The 13,095-nt window shown below is 39.4% G+C and overlaps 4 protein-coding genes across 9 annotated transcripts; 3 read left to right on the forward strand and 1 right to left on the reverse strand.

The window, feature by feature from the left end:
* Positions 1-1,151: 1,151 nt before the first annotated feature.
* gtnt-27 (Glycosyltransferase family 92 protein) lies at positions 1,152-5,176 on the forward strand (the record flags this gene model as incomplete). Of its 6 annotated transcripts, NR_132524.1 has the most annotated exons (9): positions 1,712-1,761; positions 1,828-1,936; positions 2,204-2,295; positions 2,381-2,579; positions 2,633-2,730; positions 2,774-2,926; positions 3,597-3,740; positions 4,114-4,346; positions 4,957-5,104. NR_132524.1 is itself a non-coding variant. In NM_001383283.1 (8 exons), the coding sequence occupies 3 exons, from the start codon at positions 3,666-3,668 to the stop codon at positions 5,102-5,104; spliced, it is 456 nt and encodes a 151-aa protein (NP_001370675.1). The 6 variants fall into 6 exon arrangements, 3 of the variants coding, with proteins under 3 accessions (NP_001370675.1, NP_001300099.1, NP_001300100.1); NM_001383283.1 differs by lacking the exons at positions 1,712-1,761; positions 2,381-2,579 and adding an exon at positions 1,152-1,218 and having other exon boundaries at positions 4,957-5,123; NR_132525.1 differs by lacking the exon at positions 1,712-1,761 and having other exon boundaries at positions 1,827-1,936; positions 4,957-5,176.
* Positions 5,177-6,025: 849 nt separating this feature from the next.
* Positions 6,026-7,097, forward strand: ztf-28 (C2H2-type domain-containing protein). The gene is made up of 3 exons (NM_071165.4): positions 6,026-6,149; positions 6,211-6,857; positions 6,913-7,097. Exons 1-3 carry the CDS (start codon positions 6,038-6,040, stop codon positions 6,970-6,972), a joined length of 819 nt encoding a protein of 272 aa, NP_503566.1. The 5' UTR covers positions 6,026-6,037; the 3' UTR covers positions 6,973-7,097.
* gtnt-26 (Glycosyltransferase family 92 protein) lies at positions 7,088-10,661 on the reverse strand. The gene is made up of 7 exons (NM_071166.3): positions 10,458-10,661; positions 10,283-10,354; positions 10,100-10,231; positions 9,551-9,659; positions 9,390-9,505; positions 8,621-9,343; positions 7,088-7,404 (listed from the first exon to the last, which is right to left on the reverse strand). The coding sequence occupies exons 1-7, from the start codon at positions 10,637-10,639 to the stop codon at positions 7,110-7,112; spliced, it is 1,629 nt and encodes a 542-aa protein (NP_503567.2). The 5' UTR covers positions 10,640-10,661; the 3' UTR covers positions 7,088-7,109.
* A 767-nt stretch (positions 10,662-11,428) lies between these two features.
* On the forward strand, positions 11,429-12,629 carry clec-207 (C-type lectin domain-containing protein). Its single transcript, NM_071167.6, has 5 exons — positions 11,429-11,642; positions 11,687-11,792; positions 11,843-12,029; positions 12,363-12,458; positions 12,507-12,629. The coding sequence occupies exons 1-5, from the start codon at positions 11,439-11,441 to the stop codon at positions 12,583-12,585; spliced, it is 672 nt and encodes a 223-aa protein (NP_503568.1). The 5' UTR covers positions 11,429-11,438; the 3' UTR covers positions 12,586-12,629.
* The last annotated feature ends 466 nt before the right edge of the window (positions 12,630-13,095 follow it).

Below are 13,095 nucleotides of genomic sequence, written 5' to 3' on the forward strand. Positions count from 1 at the left end.
CTATTTTGATAACATTTTTAGTTTTCAAGTTATACTCATTGGAAAAAATAACGAAATTATCAAAAAAACTGAATTTTTTTAGTGGATATCCATGGATATTTATTCTGCACTTTGGGAATTTGTTTGAATATTTTCTTTGTCTCTATAGGTTGTTTACAACCATATTTATGGCACATCTGAAGGTGTAGACGTACTCGGTGGTTGTAAAACCTGACAGAGATTATTGGTTCCGTCCTATATTTTAACTTTTGGGAATGTACAATATTGTTCAATATTCTCTTCGTTTTTGATGTTGAAATAATTTGACTGCGTTATTCAAACACGTATAACTCTATAACTTTAATAATTAGAAACATATTTTACCTAGCACAAAGTGGCCTAATAATGTTGGTACATCTTTGTAAGTTTCAAACTTATTCAGCTCTATTCCAAACAGTTGTATAGTAGCCGACATCCAACGCATTATTTTTGACTAGAATTTATAAATGACTCACAACTTTGAAAGTATGTGTGCGTTTTCATGAGACGGAAATTAATTGTTTAAAAAAATTATATTTTTTACTATTTATTGTTTTGTTTTAAATATTCAGGGAAACAATTATTGGAACATTGAACATAAGTTACGAAAGTCGAAAACAAATGATGACTTGGTCGGTACTTTATACATAGTTTTCAATCGAAGTGAGAGAATAAGGTGTTTTGGTGTCCGTCTTATCACTAGGTTGTCTTCAAGATCAATCTGCATCTTCTGACGTGCTATCTGTCTAGCGCTAATTGTCGCCTACTATAAAATGTTTGGAATAGAGCTGAACAATTTTGAAGTTTACAAAGATGTAGAAACAATATTTGACAACTGTGTGCTAGGTAAACTATGTTTCTAATTATTATAGTTTTGTTTGAATAACGCAGTCAAGTCTTCTCAAAATCAAAAACGAATAGAATATTGAACAATATTGTACATTCCCAAAAGTCAGAATGTAGGACGGAACCAATTATCTCTGTCAGGTTTTACAATCTACATCTTCACATGTGCCATAAATATGGTTGTAAACAACCTATAGAGACAAAGAGAATATTCAAATCCATTCCAAAAAAGCAGAATATAGAGGGCATCAGGCAACGTATTTACTGCCTCAAAAACATTCCACTGTTTTTATCTATTCTCTCATTTGAGGCGGGTTGTTCATTATTCAGAACGCATCAATCGTGGCTCAACAGGTAAGGTAATTGTTTCAGGGAAATCAATCGCAAGTTCAATACCCAACAAGAACAGGATTATCAAGGGATAAAACACTCATCAAAATACGACCCCTGCATCATGCGCAAATCCTGCGCACCTTCTGAGCAGATACTGCGCACATTGCTTTTTGGTGTTTCCCTTTTCTAGCTGCGCTGCCTTTTGCGCAGATCCTGCGCACCCCCTGCGCAGAAACTGCGCACCTTCAGTGTCGGTCGTGCGAAAGTAAATTAATCGGCGCAGGGGGTGCGCAGAATGTGCGCAGACGCCTACCGAGGCGCATATACTTTCCGCCCCCACCCCACACTCCCTCTTCTGGAGAAACTAAAACTGGAAACCGGAGATTTTGATCTACAGCCAAATTTTGTTTCAAAACAAAAAAACATATTTCGGGAAGCACTTTTTGAGAAATCAGATAATTTTTCGTTTTCTCCCGAATTTCAAATTTGACTTCATATTCATTTTGTTTTAAGAATGTTGCTTCTAACAATTTTTGTATTTTCAATTATTCGTTTTTCAAATCAGTAAGTTCTCAACCACTTTTTGGATAAAATATCGTGGCGAGACCCAAAAAAAAATACAATTTTTAGGCATTCAAGTAACCCTTGTCCAGAGGAATCGTGGAATCAAAAAAATACAGAGTCCATTCCAAACGGGGATATTCACGAAGAATGGATGAAGCAGAATTGGAGTAGGCGGGTAGGATTTTTGTGTATTTTAATGTATGCCTACTCTTGCCTATGCGCCTGCCTACTTGCCTATGTGCCTACTTATACCTACATATATGATCTATGTATATAGTTACACGGATAGACTCCACATAAAGACAAATTCTAAAGCTTGCCCGCCAAAAAGGCGATCTACGTCTGAAATTTGATATTATAGAAACAAGAACAAGAGCACCCAGGAAATAGGCACGTAGGCAGGCATGTAGGCAAGCAAATATGGTACAATTCCATTTTCCAGGACAACATGTACAATTCGGAATTGCGTCTAATAAATGCATACCTTTATGAGGACTACATCGCAGTCACGACGACGATTCAATTCAGAACTGGGTAATTTTTTAATTTTTTTTGCGCGTCAAATTTAATGCACTAGGCACACCACATTTGACGCGCAAATTTTCATTCCACCTTCCAGAAAGCCTGCCTACTGCCACTTCTATGACTGTCACCAGCAGGAGATTTCCAATTCCACGTGGCGCTCCTCATTTTTCCCTCTGAACATTGTGTACTGTGTGCGGAGAGCCGGAGCCAAGTACATATCGATTTCTTTAGAAAAGCACAGCGTTGCAGAAAAACCACCGATCCCCATGATTTTCAGAGCGTACAAAGATTAGGTTTTTTGAAAAAAAAAGAAATAAAATTTCCCAAAATTTTTCCCAATTTTCAGAACCAATTCACGAGTTGACAATGTGCGTGGGGCCGTTCTACGGTGCCGATAGAAAATGGCTCCAGCTTGTGGAATTTGTGGAGCACATGCGGATATTTGTACGTGAAACATGGTGCATCGAATTTGACGCGCAACTTTCAGGAAGTATCAATGTTCTTCTTTACTGTATTCGATATGGATGCGTATTCCCGTCTGGCGTTGGATGAATACGAGCGGCAGGGGATCGCCGAGACTACAGTAATCCAGACAGAGTATGAGCAACTCGATTGGATGTTCCACTTGCTGCAGCTTCATGTGAGTTGATGGAAGGAGTACTGTAGGGTTACTGTAGGGTTACTGTATTATCCTGAATTCAAATCGAAAATGTTGGTTTTTTTTTTGATTTTGTCGATTTTCCAATGTCTCAAAAAAAACACGATTTTTCAAAAAAGGGCGGGCGGCAAACTGTTTTGTCGACAAATTCGGCAAATTGGCAAATTGCCGGTCTGCCGGAAATTTTCAATTCCGGCATATTGCCGATTTGCCGATTTGCCGGAAGTGTTTAGAATAATTTTTTATAAGACGGAAACAATTCAAACTGTGCTTTTTTGAAATTTTTTTCCCGTTTTGTTTAGATATTTTTATAGAATTCACATACTTTTCCAAATAGATTTAGGAACATTCATAGAAAGCGCACAATTTTGCCAATTAAAATTGAAATTCTGAAATTTCGAAAAAATGTGCAAAACCACAATTTGCCGGAAATTTTCGGCAATTGCCGTTTTTCTGTCAAATTCGGCAAATCTGCAAATTGCCGGTTTGCCGATTTGCTGAAAGTTTTCAATTCCGGCAATATGCCGATTTGCCAAAAATTTCAATTCCGGCAATATGCCGATTTGCCGGGAAAATTATTTGCCGCCCACCCCTGATCCAAGAATTAATTTTTTTTTGATTTTTGAAAATGCTCAACTTTTTTCCTTTTTAGGACTGTTTCCATCGCAGCAAATACATCTCAAGATGGGTCATAAATGCAGATATTGACGAGCGATTCGTGATGTTTCAGCCAGAAACTACCCTTATTCAACTCCTTCGGTCCCAGGATGCAAATGTTGGGGAGCTGAATTTTCAGGTAAAATTTTCACATATTAGTAGAATATGACACAACGAAAATGGCGCGCAAAAATTCAAAAATTAGAGGGCGGAGTCAAACCGCAAATCTGCGGCGCGCAATTTTTCGAATAAAATTTGACTATCTTGCCACGGGGTTCTGGCCTTCCTCATTGAATTTTTCGCGCTCCATTGACAATCGCCTGCCGGACAACGCGTGGGAAAGTGTCGTGTACTCCACACGGACAAATGCCATTAGTTTTACAACAAAAATCGAGCCGCGACGCGACACGCAACGCGCCGTAAATCTACCCCAGATATGGCCGAGCCAAAATGGCCTAGTTCGGCAAACTCTTCCATTTCAATTTAAGAGAAAAGCCAGAAATCCATTTCAGGCGCGACGGATTCAAAAAACCGAAAACTCACCGCAGAAATTCACCAATCTGCAAGACACCATCGAAAACCTGGAGGCGCTGAAATTCCGGAACACTACTAGAACTCAAATCTGGGAATCTTCAAAAAGTATATACCGCCCGGAAATGGTCGCCGTACAAACCTACCATCACACTCATCTACAGTATCCCGGCGTTATCGTGAAAAATGTTCCCAGGGAGACTGCCGGGTTTAGGTAGGTTTTACACATACGTGAAAGTTTGCGATTTTTGGACCAAAATATGGTACTCGGTCTCGACACGAAAATGTTTTGTTTAATACTAAAAGGTGTGTGCCTTTAATGGGTACTGTAATTGCAAACTTTTGTTGCAGTGGAATTTTCTTTCGATTGTTTTCTGCAGAATAATATTTTTTATCGAAGAACTATGAAGAGCCCACCAACGTACAGTACTCCTTAAAGGCGCACACCTCTTCGAAAATACAAATTATCGTGTCGAGACCAGATATCGTATTTTTAGCTCAAAAATCACAAAGTTTCGCGTGTGTATAATAACACGGTCATATGTAAATTCAAGCAGCAGCTCGTGTACTTCTCGAGGAGAAGTGTGCATTTGTTTTTTGCAGAGATTTTTGAATTTTTACTGAAATTCTTGCCGATTTTTGTGTATTATTTTTGAAAATAGTGAGCATTTTAGACTGAATTTTCTAATTTTTTAGTGTTTTAGGCGGAAATTCTGTAGAAAAAATTACCGAAAATGGCCAAAAATCAGGAAATTTTTGCCAAAAAACGCACACTTGTCCTCGAGGAGTACACGAGCCGCGTAAATCGACACTGACATTTTCAGACACTACCGAATGACCTCCGTCAGAAATAGTATCGGAAATGGTTGGATTTACGGCGACAACTTCACTATAACCGAGCTGGATAGGGAGCTGGAGAAGCTTCTGGTGCATAAAGTTGCTAATATGGCTGAGCATATTTATGGGTCTTGAAATGAAGAAATTGCAGTAACTTACTGTACCGGTTTTGTATTCCTTTTTTTTCATGTCGAAATAAATCAAATCACAAAGTAGCGCCAGTGGGAAAATTGCTTTAAAACATGCCTATAGTGTCACAATGGCCAAATATCATAGTAAAAAAATTCAATTTTTTTTTCTAAATTTTATATGACTTTTTGAAAATTGGAAAAATCTCAGTTTTGCCCGAACTGCAATTTGAATTACCGCCAAGAGAATTCGTTCGATGGAGCGCGCTTGCACGTTTTTATTTTTATTTAAAATTAAATATTTATTGTTATTTTCACTCATTTTTCACCGATTTTTCATGTTTTCAGTGTATTTTTTTTTTGAAATATAAAGAAAAAATTAAGATAAATTCAAATAATCGATTGAAAACCTACTTTACAAGCGTAGAAACAAAGAAGTAACACTTTTAAACGACGTCGACCCTGAATTAATTAATTTTACAGATTTTTTTCGTTTAAAAATATTATTTATTAATTATATGATTAATGTGATTAGTGAGAAGCTTTTTTAGTCTACTATCCTTGCAAAAATTTTGTAGGTCAGTAAAAAAATTCTTTTTTCTTCTACACTCAAAATAATAAAACTGCGTTGCGTGTACGACCAAATAGGCCCCGCCTTTTAATCGTCCACTCACGGGAAAAAGGCAAAAATATGGGAGGGGGGGGACAGCTCGCCACGCCAACAGTGAGAAAAATAGTGTGGTGCGCGGACCTCGAATGATGTCGGCTGCTGATATTGGCTACACCAGCCGCTTTTTGCCTTTTCCCCGTGAGTGAACGAGAAAAAGGCGGGGCCTATTTTGGCGTACACGCAACGCAGTTTTATTATTTTGAGTGTAAATTGATGTAAAATTCTAAAATTTTTCTTCAAAATGTCCTCTTCTTTCAGAAAATCAGCTTCATGGATACTTCCGATCACAAGCCCCTTATCGACCGCTTCGAAACGGAATTCGCTGAAAAATCGTCACTGCTTCGCAAAGAAGAAAGCGAGCTTAAGCGGCCGGATCTCAGAGGTGAGTTTTATTTTATTTTTTTTTGTAATTAAAAAAAAACATTAATTTTTCCATTTTTCAGGCGATTTCCTCTGCTTGTCCTGCGGCCAAAACTTCAAGCACGGCGCTTCTCTCAACCGCCATCGTAAACTGGTGCATAGCGACGAGTACACCTGCATGCTGTGCGCCCGTAAGCTCTACCTGAAGGAGACCGTCCGTGATCACATGAGAAATGAGCACTACTTGGGTCAAGTATACACCTGCGGATGCTGTAACTGGACGTTTTCCAACAAAAAAGCCCTCACCGAACACGCAAAGGCCATACAGGAAACCGGAGCTCCAGGAGACGCCAACCCGATTGCGAAATCCGGCAATTCACCGGGATCACTGCTGAAATCGCCAATTCAAAGAGCCGGCTTCAAGCTTAATCGTCTTTTGAACAAGTCTCTGTCGCCGTCGACTTCCAATTCAACAACGTCCTCATCTTCCCGCGACGCTTCAGGATCGCCCCAACCGGAGCTGGAGCTGAAGCTGGAGCCAGAGCCAGAGCCAGAGCCCAATGAAGAAGCTCTCGAGTACAAAAGATTCTTCAACAATGCAGTCGACACAATTCTACAGAGAAATTTTTTCACCGATCAGCAGATCACTGAAGTCGACACATGGGTCATAATCATCGAAAGTGCGAATGCTCTTGCGACGGCGCTTCAGAGCTACAAGAAAGCTCAGCAGGTAGCTAATTAAAACATTTTTTTTAAAGATAAATTTTCAAAAAATAATTTTTCAGATCCAGCCAGCCGAGCCAGCCATGATCCCAGAAAAGCGCATCAAGCCGGAAATTGAGTAATCGTTGATGTTCGAGTGTCTTCATTATGTTTATAGTTCTACCTCACTGCTCACTTTTTGATTTTCATGTTATGTTAATTTACATTTTCAATTTTCGATAAGCTTTAATACATTATTTTGATTAAAAAAAAGATCCAATTACTGATAGCATCCAATCTCATCACTAAAGAATGCATCACTCGCCCAATGGAATGTGATTGGAAACATGGGCGGCCCGGAGTGATACGTGGCATCTGAATGGGTACACGGCATCGCTTCTCGTTGTGAAAGCTCACAATCAAAAGCATTTACACACGTGGATTCTGCAGAAAGAAGGCCGGCGTCTCGAATGTGATAAAATGATTGATTATAGCACTGGAATACGATGTTCGTATAAAAATCATCTTTGGGCAGAGAGGAGGTTAAGCTGGTGAATTCTGGCTGGGAAATTGTGCTGAAATTTTTTAAAATTTGAACTTTTGAAATTGTGGTTCCCGGTCCTGACACGACACATTTTTGTTGAATGCAAGTGTGTGCCTTTAATGAGTACTGTAACTTTAAACTCGGGTTGCTGCGTAAGGTATGAAATATCGATAAAAAAACCAGAGTTTTTGAAAATACAGTACTCTTCAAAGGCGCACACCGCATTTACAAAAACTGGTCGTGTCGAGACCGGGTACCGTGTTTTTCTTTGTTAAAATTTGCGAAAACTCGCGTATGGCTTATAAAAAGTGGTTTTTTTTCTAAATTTTTTTCACAATGATTTGAGTTTTGTCACGTATTGGCGGCGGAATTAGCACGGATTTCTGGCTTCCCTCATAAATTGAAATGGAAGAGTTTTCCGAACTAGGCCATTTTGACTCGGCCATATCTGGGGTTGATTTACGGCGCGTTGCGTGTCGCGTCGCGGCTCGTTTTTAGTTGTAAAACTAAATGTATTTGTCCGTGTGGAGTAAACGACTTTCCCACGCGTTGTCCGGCAGGCGATTGTCAATGGAGCGCGAAAAATTCAACGAGGAAGGCCCCGTGAACTAGGTATGTCGAAAAAATGAATATCTAATTTGAATTTTTTTCACCAATTTAGGTTTGAAAATTATCAAAAATTATTTTTTAAAAATGCATGAATACACGTAAAAATTGGCTGAAAATGTTTGCACTTACGATTCTGCCGCTAATACCCAACGAGACCCAAATTATGAGGCTGAGCACATTATCTTGCGTGCTCATATTATTACAGGAACACTGAATTCTGAGAATGCGTATTGCGCAACATATTTGACGAGCAAAATATCTCGAAGCGAAAACTACAGTAATTATTTAAATGAATACTGTATCGCTGTTGTCGATTTACGGGCTCGTTCTTCGTATTATTTTCTCAATCTTTTGCATAACTTTAATATTCCAAAAATAAATGATTTCATTTCGTAAATCGAGCCGGCAGCCCGTAAATCGACACAACCATAATAACACGTGGTGCCAGAGTGTCTCATTTTGGCTTGATCTACTTAGCTCTACAAAAATTGCGGCAGAGTTTTCAACTGCTTTCGCATGGTTAAGAACGTGCTGACGTCTCATTTTTGGGCAAAAATTTCCCGCATTTTTTGTAGATCAAACCGTGATGGGACAGCCTGGCACCACGTGTAAGAAGTAATAGGTCTAAAAATTCAAACCTCAAAAAATCCTCATCGATCTCCTTCAAATGTCTTTCACTAATCAACTCAGTAATATTATCTCCTGGATTAATCGGTATAACTCCTTCCCGAACATTACTTGAGTTTACGAAAACCATGTGTTTCAAATGAAATATTCCATTATTATATATGTACTTCATTTTTCGATAAATAGGTTTCCTCTGCTTTTTTGTCAAATAAATTGGACGATCATCCGAGTTAAGTGAATAATGAGACCACGTAGAATTCAATCTCTCCGGGCGGAAGAACGACTTTCCTTCGTCTTTTGTTTTCAGTCGTTTTGAATTTTTAATCATTGAACTTATGTTTAGAGTCTTCTTAGAGTCCAGTACCGAAGTTTTTATAGTTTTATAGTCAAATTTGTCATAGTGAAGTGCACTAATCTCCCAGCTTCCGGCATATTCTCTCTCGAACTCCTCGTAGTAAGAGTTGGCATTTGTTGGAATAAGTATATCATCCATGTCAAGAACTCCAATAAAGCTTACAGCCTCCTTATACATGAGAATACAATCAGTGTGCGCAGCCGCCTGATTTCTGAGCTCCACGTTACGATTTGGCTCCAAATATGGTTCATCTGTGGTAGAGAACTTAATTGTGAGCCAAGGTTCAATGGATACAAGCCCCAGCTTTTCATGTTCCTTGAGCAAGTTGAAGTAGGACTCTACCATAGATACCACGTACAGTTGTAGATGAGCTCCGTATCTGAAAATTTGATTTTTGACATAAAAATTTGCAATTCTAGTGTAACCGCTTCGAAACATGCAGCTGCACCAGAAAAGTCTGCCACTGCTCTGCAGCAAATTGTGGGGCTATACAGAAAACCACTGGTTTTGGCGCTGAATATTTCGGACGTTTTACTGGTACCTATAACTTGTTGTACTGAAATTATATATAATAAATATTCTTAACCTCTACTAAAACTCCATCGGACTCAATTTCCAGCTTCTCCATGTCTTCCAGCAAGTTTGCGTGGGCAGTGACAAGAGAATAGTCACACCGAGTATGAAGGCCATGCTCCCTGAAAAGCTGAGCCATTATGTGGGCGGAGCTTATTATCTCGGCATTTGGCTCTAGCTTCTTGCCCAAAGTTGGCCCAAAAAATAGTAACTTGGATTAGAAGCTAGCTAAACTTAGGCAAAACCTGGATTTAGGCTGCACCAAATTTAACCCAAGTTTCAACCAACTCTTGACAAACTTTGGCCCAAACTTTTCTTGTTTCGTCTCAAACTTGGGCCAAAGTTTGGCAAGAGTTGGGTGAAACTTGGGTTAAACTTTGGTAAAGCCTAAATCCAAGTTTTGCAAAAGTTTTGCCTAACTTTGGCCCAAGTTTACCCAGCTTCTGATCCAAGTTAATATTTTTGGGCCAAACTTGGGCAAGAAGCTAGAGCCAAATGCCGATATCGAGTATATTCGGAGGCCTAGGCCGCCTTGTAGGCTCGTAGGCAGGTAGAGACTCACGTAGTCAAAGTTGCCTGTTGCATCCATTTATCCGTTTTATTGGTTCCAATTAAATTTATTTTAAGATTTGTAATATTCGATACCGTTCTTTTATTCATTGTTGTCACCATTGCGATCGCATTTTTTCCGAGACTGAAAAAGAAACAAACGTTATTTTCTAATAAAACTGAAACAAAAACTTACGACTTGGAACTCGGATAGTAGTATGCAGAATGAATAAACGTATGCGTGCTTTGTAGAATGGAAATTTCAGGTCTGAAAATCTATTGGCCGGGACAAAAAAGAAAACTCGGCCAGAAATCGGTGGCCGAGTTTTCTCCTTCCCTCGGCCATGTTGCGGACTCCGACAATAACTCACTCTGGTGGCCCATCACTTGATAAAAATAGTAATGAAGAAAATATTATAATTACTGATAAAGCTAGTCCTAATTTCAAAGCTCGTAAAGGATGAAGCCTATATCGATATTTTGGTAGCTGTCTGAAGCTTACTGTAATTGGGAGGACATAGGGTTTTAAGTATTCGGAAGTTTGAAATTTCATGGGCAGGATAGAAGCAAAATTTTGAAGCTGAATCTACATAACTATCAATTTTTGAACCTAGCGATCCCTATCTAGAAGACGAGACAAGGCCTAGGCGGCCTTTTTTTCAAAAAATTTAAAATCAGATATTTGGATCCTGTTCGGAACAAGCATAGCTCTGCAAAAAAAAAAATAAAAAAATATATACGGATAAAATCAAAGACAAAAGCTGTTGCACGTGAAATTCTATGTATTGCTTCGGTGTTTAGCAGCCGGCATTTACCGGGTTAGAAGCCATTTTCTAGCCGTGTTAAAGCAGCCGACATTTCAAGGGGTATGAAAAGTAACTCCTCCAATCAGAACGAGCGACGCTTCACGGGACCAATTTTTTTGCCGTATCGCTCAAAAAACATTTTCCGTTATCTCCCGGGTCAATAATAATAATTGAGTCATTATTTTTTCCTCTTTATCAACGTCCCAAATAAATATAGCAGCCGACATTCCACGGAATCACCAAATTACTAGCTTCCGATCACAGAAAAGCAACCGACATCTCAAAGGTTCCACATATTATATTCTACTTGCTCTATCTTGAGCAGCCGACAATTTATGGGTGAAATTTTCTGCGAAACTATTCAGCTGACAACACATCCAAGGTTTATTCTTTAAACAGCAAGCAAAAGATCATTTTGTCCCCCGATTTTATTGCAATCGAGAATGTTGCAAGAAAGAGAAAACTAAACGTTCTTTATATCATAATTATTTTCCCGATCTCCATATAAAAACCGAAGCCCCAAGATAATACAAAACATTTCGGAACATGCTAGTAGTTTTTCTGTTCTTGCTACTCTCTACCACCTACGGTATCGACTTTTCGGATTCATCCGAATCATGTGAAGATGGTGGACGGGGTGGTCACAATCACGGACGTCCACCAAGACCACCAGGCAATGGTGGAGGTGGAAGAGTATGCGACGCCGGGTGGAAGTTCTTCTCGAGACCAAGTGGTGGATGGTGTATCAGGGTGGGCTACAGTAACCCTTTGATATTCTACAATTTGTGATTCAGGTCTTCGCAGGCCGCCTCGGAAGAGATTCTGCAAACCAAGCATGCGCCACTCAGGGAGGAGTACTCTCAGGGATGCAGAATGTCGAAGAGATCAACTATATTGTTTGTAAGTTCTAATTTTTTTGTAAAACTTCTGTAACTACTGCAAAATTGCAGCCCAGTCTTTGAGCGTGATTTCCCCAGCAAGAAGTGGGGGCGTTTGGGTTGGAGCTCGACGCCGACCAGCTTGTATCAGCTCAGGAATCACTGCAACTTGTACAAAGACTAATAGCTTCTACTGGACTGACAACTCGGCTACTGGAATCAATGGAATGCTTTTCACGAATGGAGAGCCAAATAATGGGTTAGTCGAATGGGTTTTTAGTAAGGTTGCCTTTGTACGCCTTCGCACCTACCATCTTCCTACCTACGTGTCAGCCTGATGCGTTCAGGCAGATACGCGACAGGCAGGGATGTGGGCATGATTACCTATTCCGAAAATTTTCAATTTTGGCAATTGCAGCTATGACAGAACAATATTGTACTGGCCTGTCTCGCCTAAGAGACCTGCCTACAAGACCGCCTACCGCCTAGTTTTTGTGGCGTTTAGTAGGCTTGCCACTATCCATTTGGGTAGACGTTGGTTGCTTTGTAGGCACGTAGGCATTCTCAAAATCTCAACTTTTCCGTTTTTCAGAGGGGTAAAATTGGATCAGGATTGTGCACTGCTTACTGTAGCCAGCACCCCGGTGGTTTTCAACAAATTCAGAACTGGACAAATGGATGATGTTCCGTAAGTTCTTGTTAGTCGGCATTACCAACTTGGCCATTTAACTTACAGATGCACGTGGCAGGATCCTACCCCAACCGCCGACAAGGCCAACAAAGGGTATGTGTGCGGAAAGAAGGCGAGAAGATGATCTGTATAACTTTTTTTAAAAATAAAAATTCTGTATTTTATAATGTGGTGTATTACTATCATATAATGCTAGCAATCCGGATCGAAATTGAGAATTTTAACGAAAATTTGTTGTTTAAAAAAACTTGTATACAGTTGTGCAAAATAAAAACTTTCAATGAATAATAAAAACTTTCGTGAACTTCGAAATACAAAACAAAAATAACGGCTACGAATCACTACAGATTTCCCTTATTTCTGGAAGTTTCAAAAATTTGTTAAAATGCATGAAATTGTGTTGCTTTTTAAGGTAAGCCAAGTTTCAGATTTCCCCAGCTTTCAAGCCATTAAAAAATTTTCAGATAATCTTCCAAATTCTTCCACTTCTTCCGGTCCTTTTCATGTTCAAGAAATCAAAGCCAGGTGGGGCTAAGCCAGTTATGAATGCTCCGATAATAGCTTCACGGTCTTTTATACTGAACACGCGCTAATTTCAGCAGCCGACAATTTACGGGTCTGTTTTATTCTATTC

The sequence above is a fragment of the Caenorhabditis elegans genome, chromosome V (genome assembly GCF_000002985.6).
Source record: "Caenorhabditis elegans chromosome V".
NCBI classification, from domain to species: Eukaryota; Metazoa; Nematoda; class Chromadorea; order Rhabditida; family Rhabditidae; genus Caenorhabditis; species Caenorhabditis elegans.

Bases quoted from the DNA above. Each gene is read 5' to 3' on its own strand.
- clec-207 (NM_071167.6), top strand. From the start codon at position 11,439: ATGCTAGTAGTTTTTCTGTTCTTGCTACTCTCTACCACCTACGGTATC. The intron at 11,643-11,686 runs GTGGGCTACAGT...TTTGTGATTCAG, and splicing joins GTGGTGGATGGTGTATCAGG to GTCTTCGCAGGCCGCCTCGG. The intron at 11,793-11,842 runs GTAAGTTCTAAT...GCAAAATTGCAG, and splicing joins AGAGATCAACTATATTGTTT to CCCAGTCTTTGAGCGTGATT.
- ztf-28 (NM_071165.4), top strand. From the start codon at position 6,038: ATGGATACTTCCGATCACAAGCCCCTTATCGACCGCTTCGAAACGGAA. The intron at 6,150-6,210 runs GTGAGTTTTATT...TCCATTTTTCAG, and splicing joins TAAGCGGCCGGATCTCAGAG to GCGATTTCCTCTGCTTGTCC. The intron at 6,858-6,912 runs GTAGCTAATTAA...ATAATTTTTCAG, and splicing joins GCTACAAGAAAGCTCAGCAG to ATCCAGCCAGCCGAGCCAGC.
- gtnt-26 (NM_071166.3), bottom strand. From the start codon at position 10,639: ATGAAATTTCAAACTTCCGAATACTTAAAACCCTATGTCCTCCCAATT. The intron at 9,660-10,099 runs GTGAGTCTCTAC...TCAGCTTTTCAG, and splicing joins CAACAGGCAACTTTGACTAC to GGAGCATGGCCTTCATACTC. The intron at 9,344-9,389 runs GTTACACTAGAA...TCAAATTTTCAG, and splicing joins CAGCTGCATGTTTCGAAGCG to ATACGGAGCTCATCTACAAC.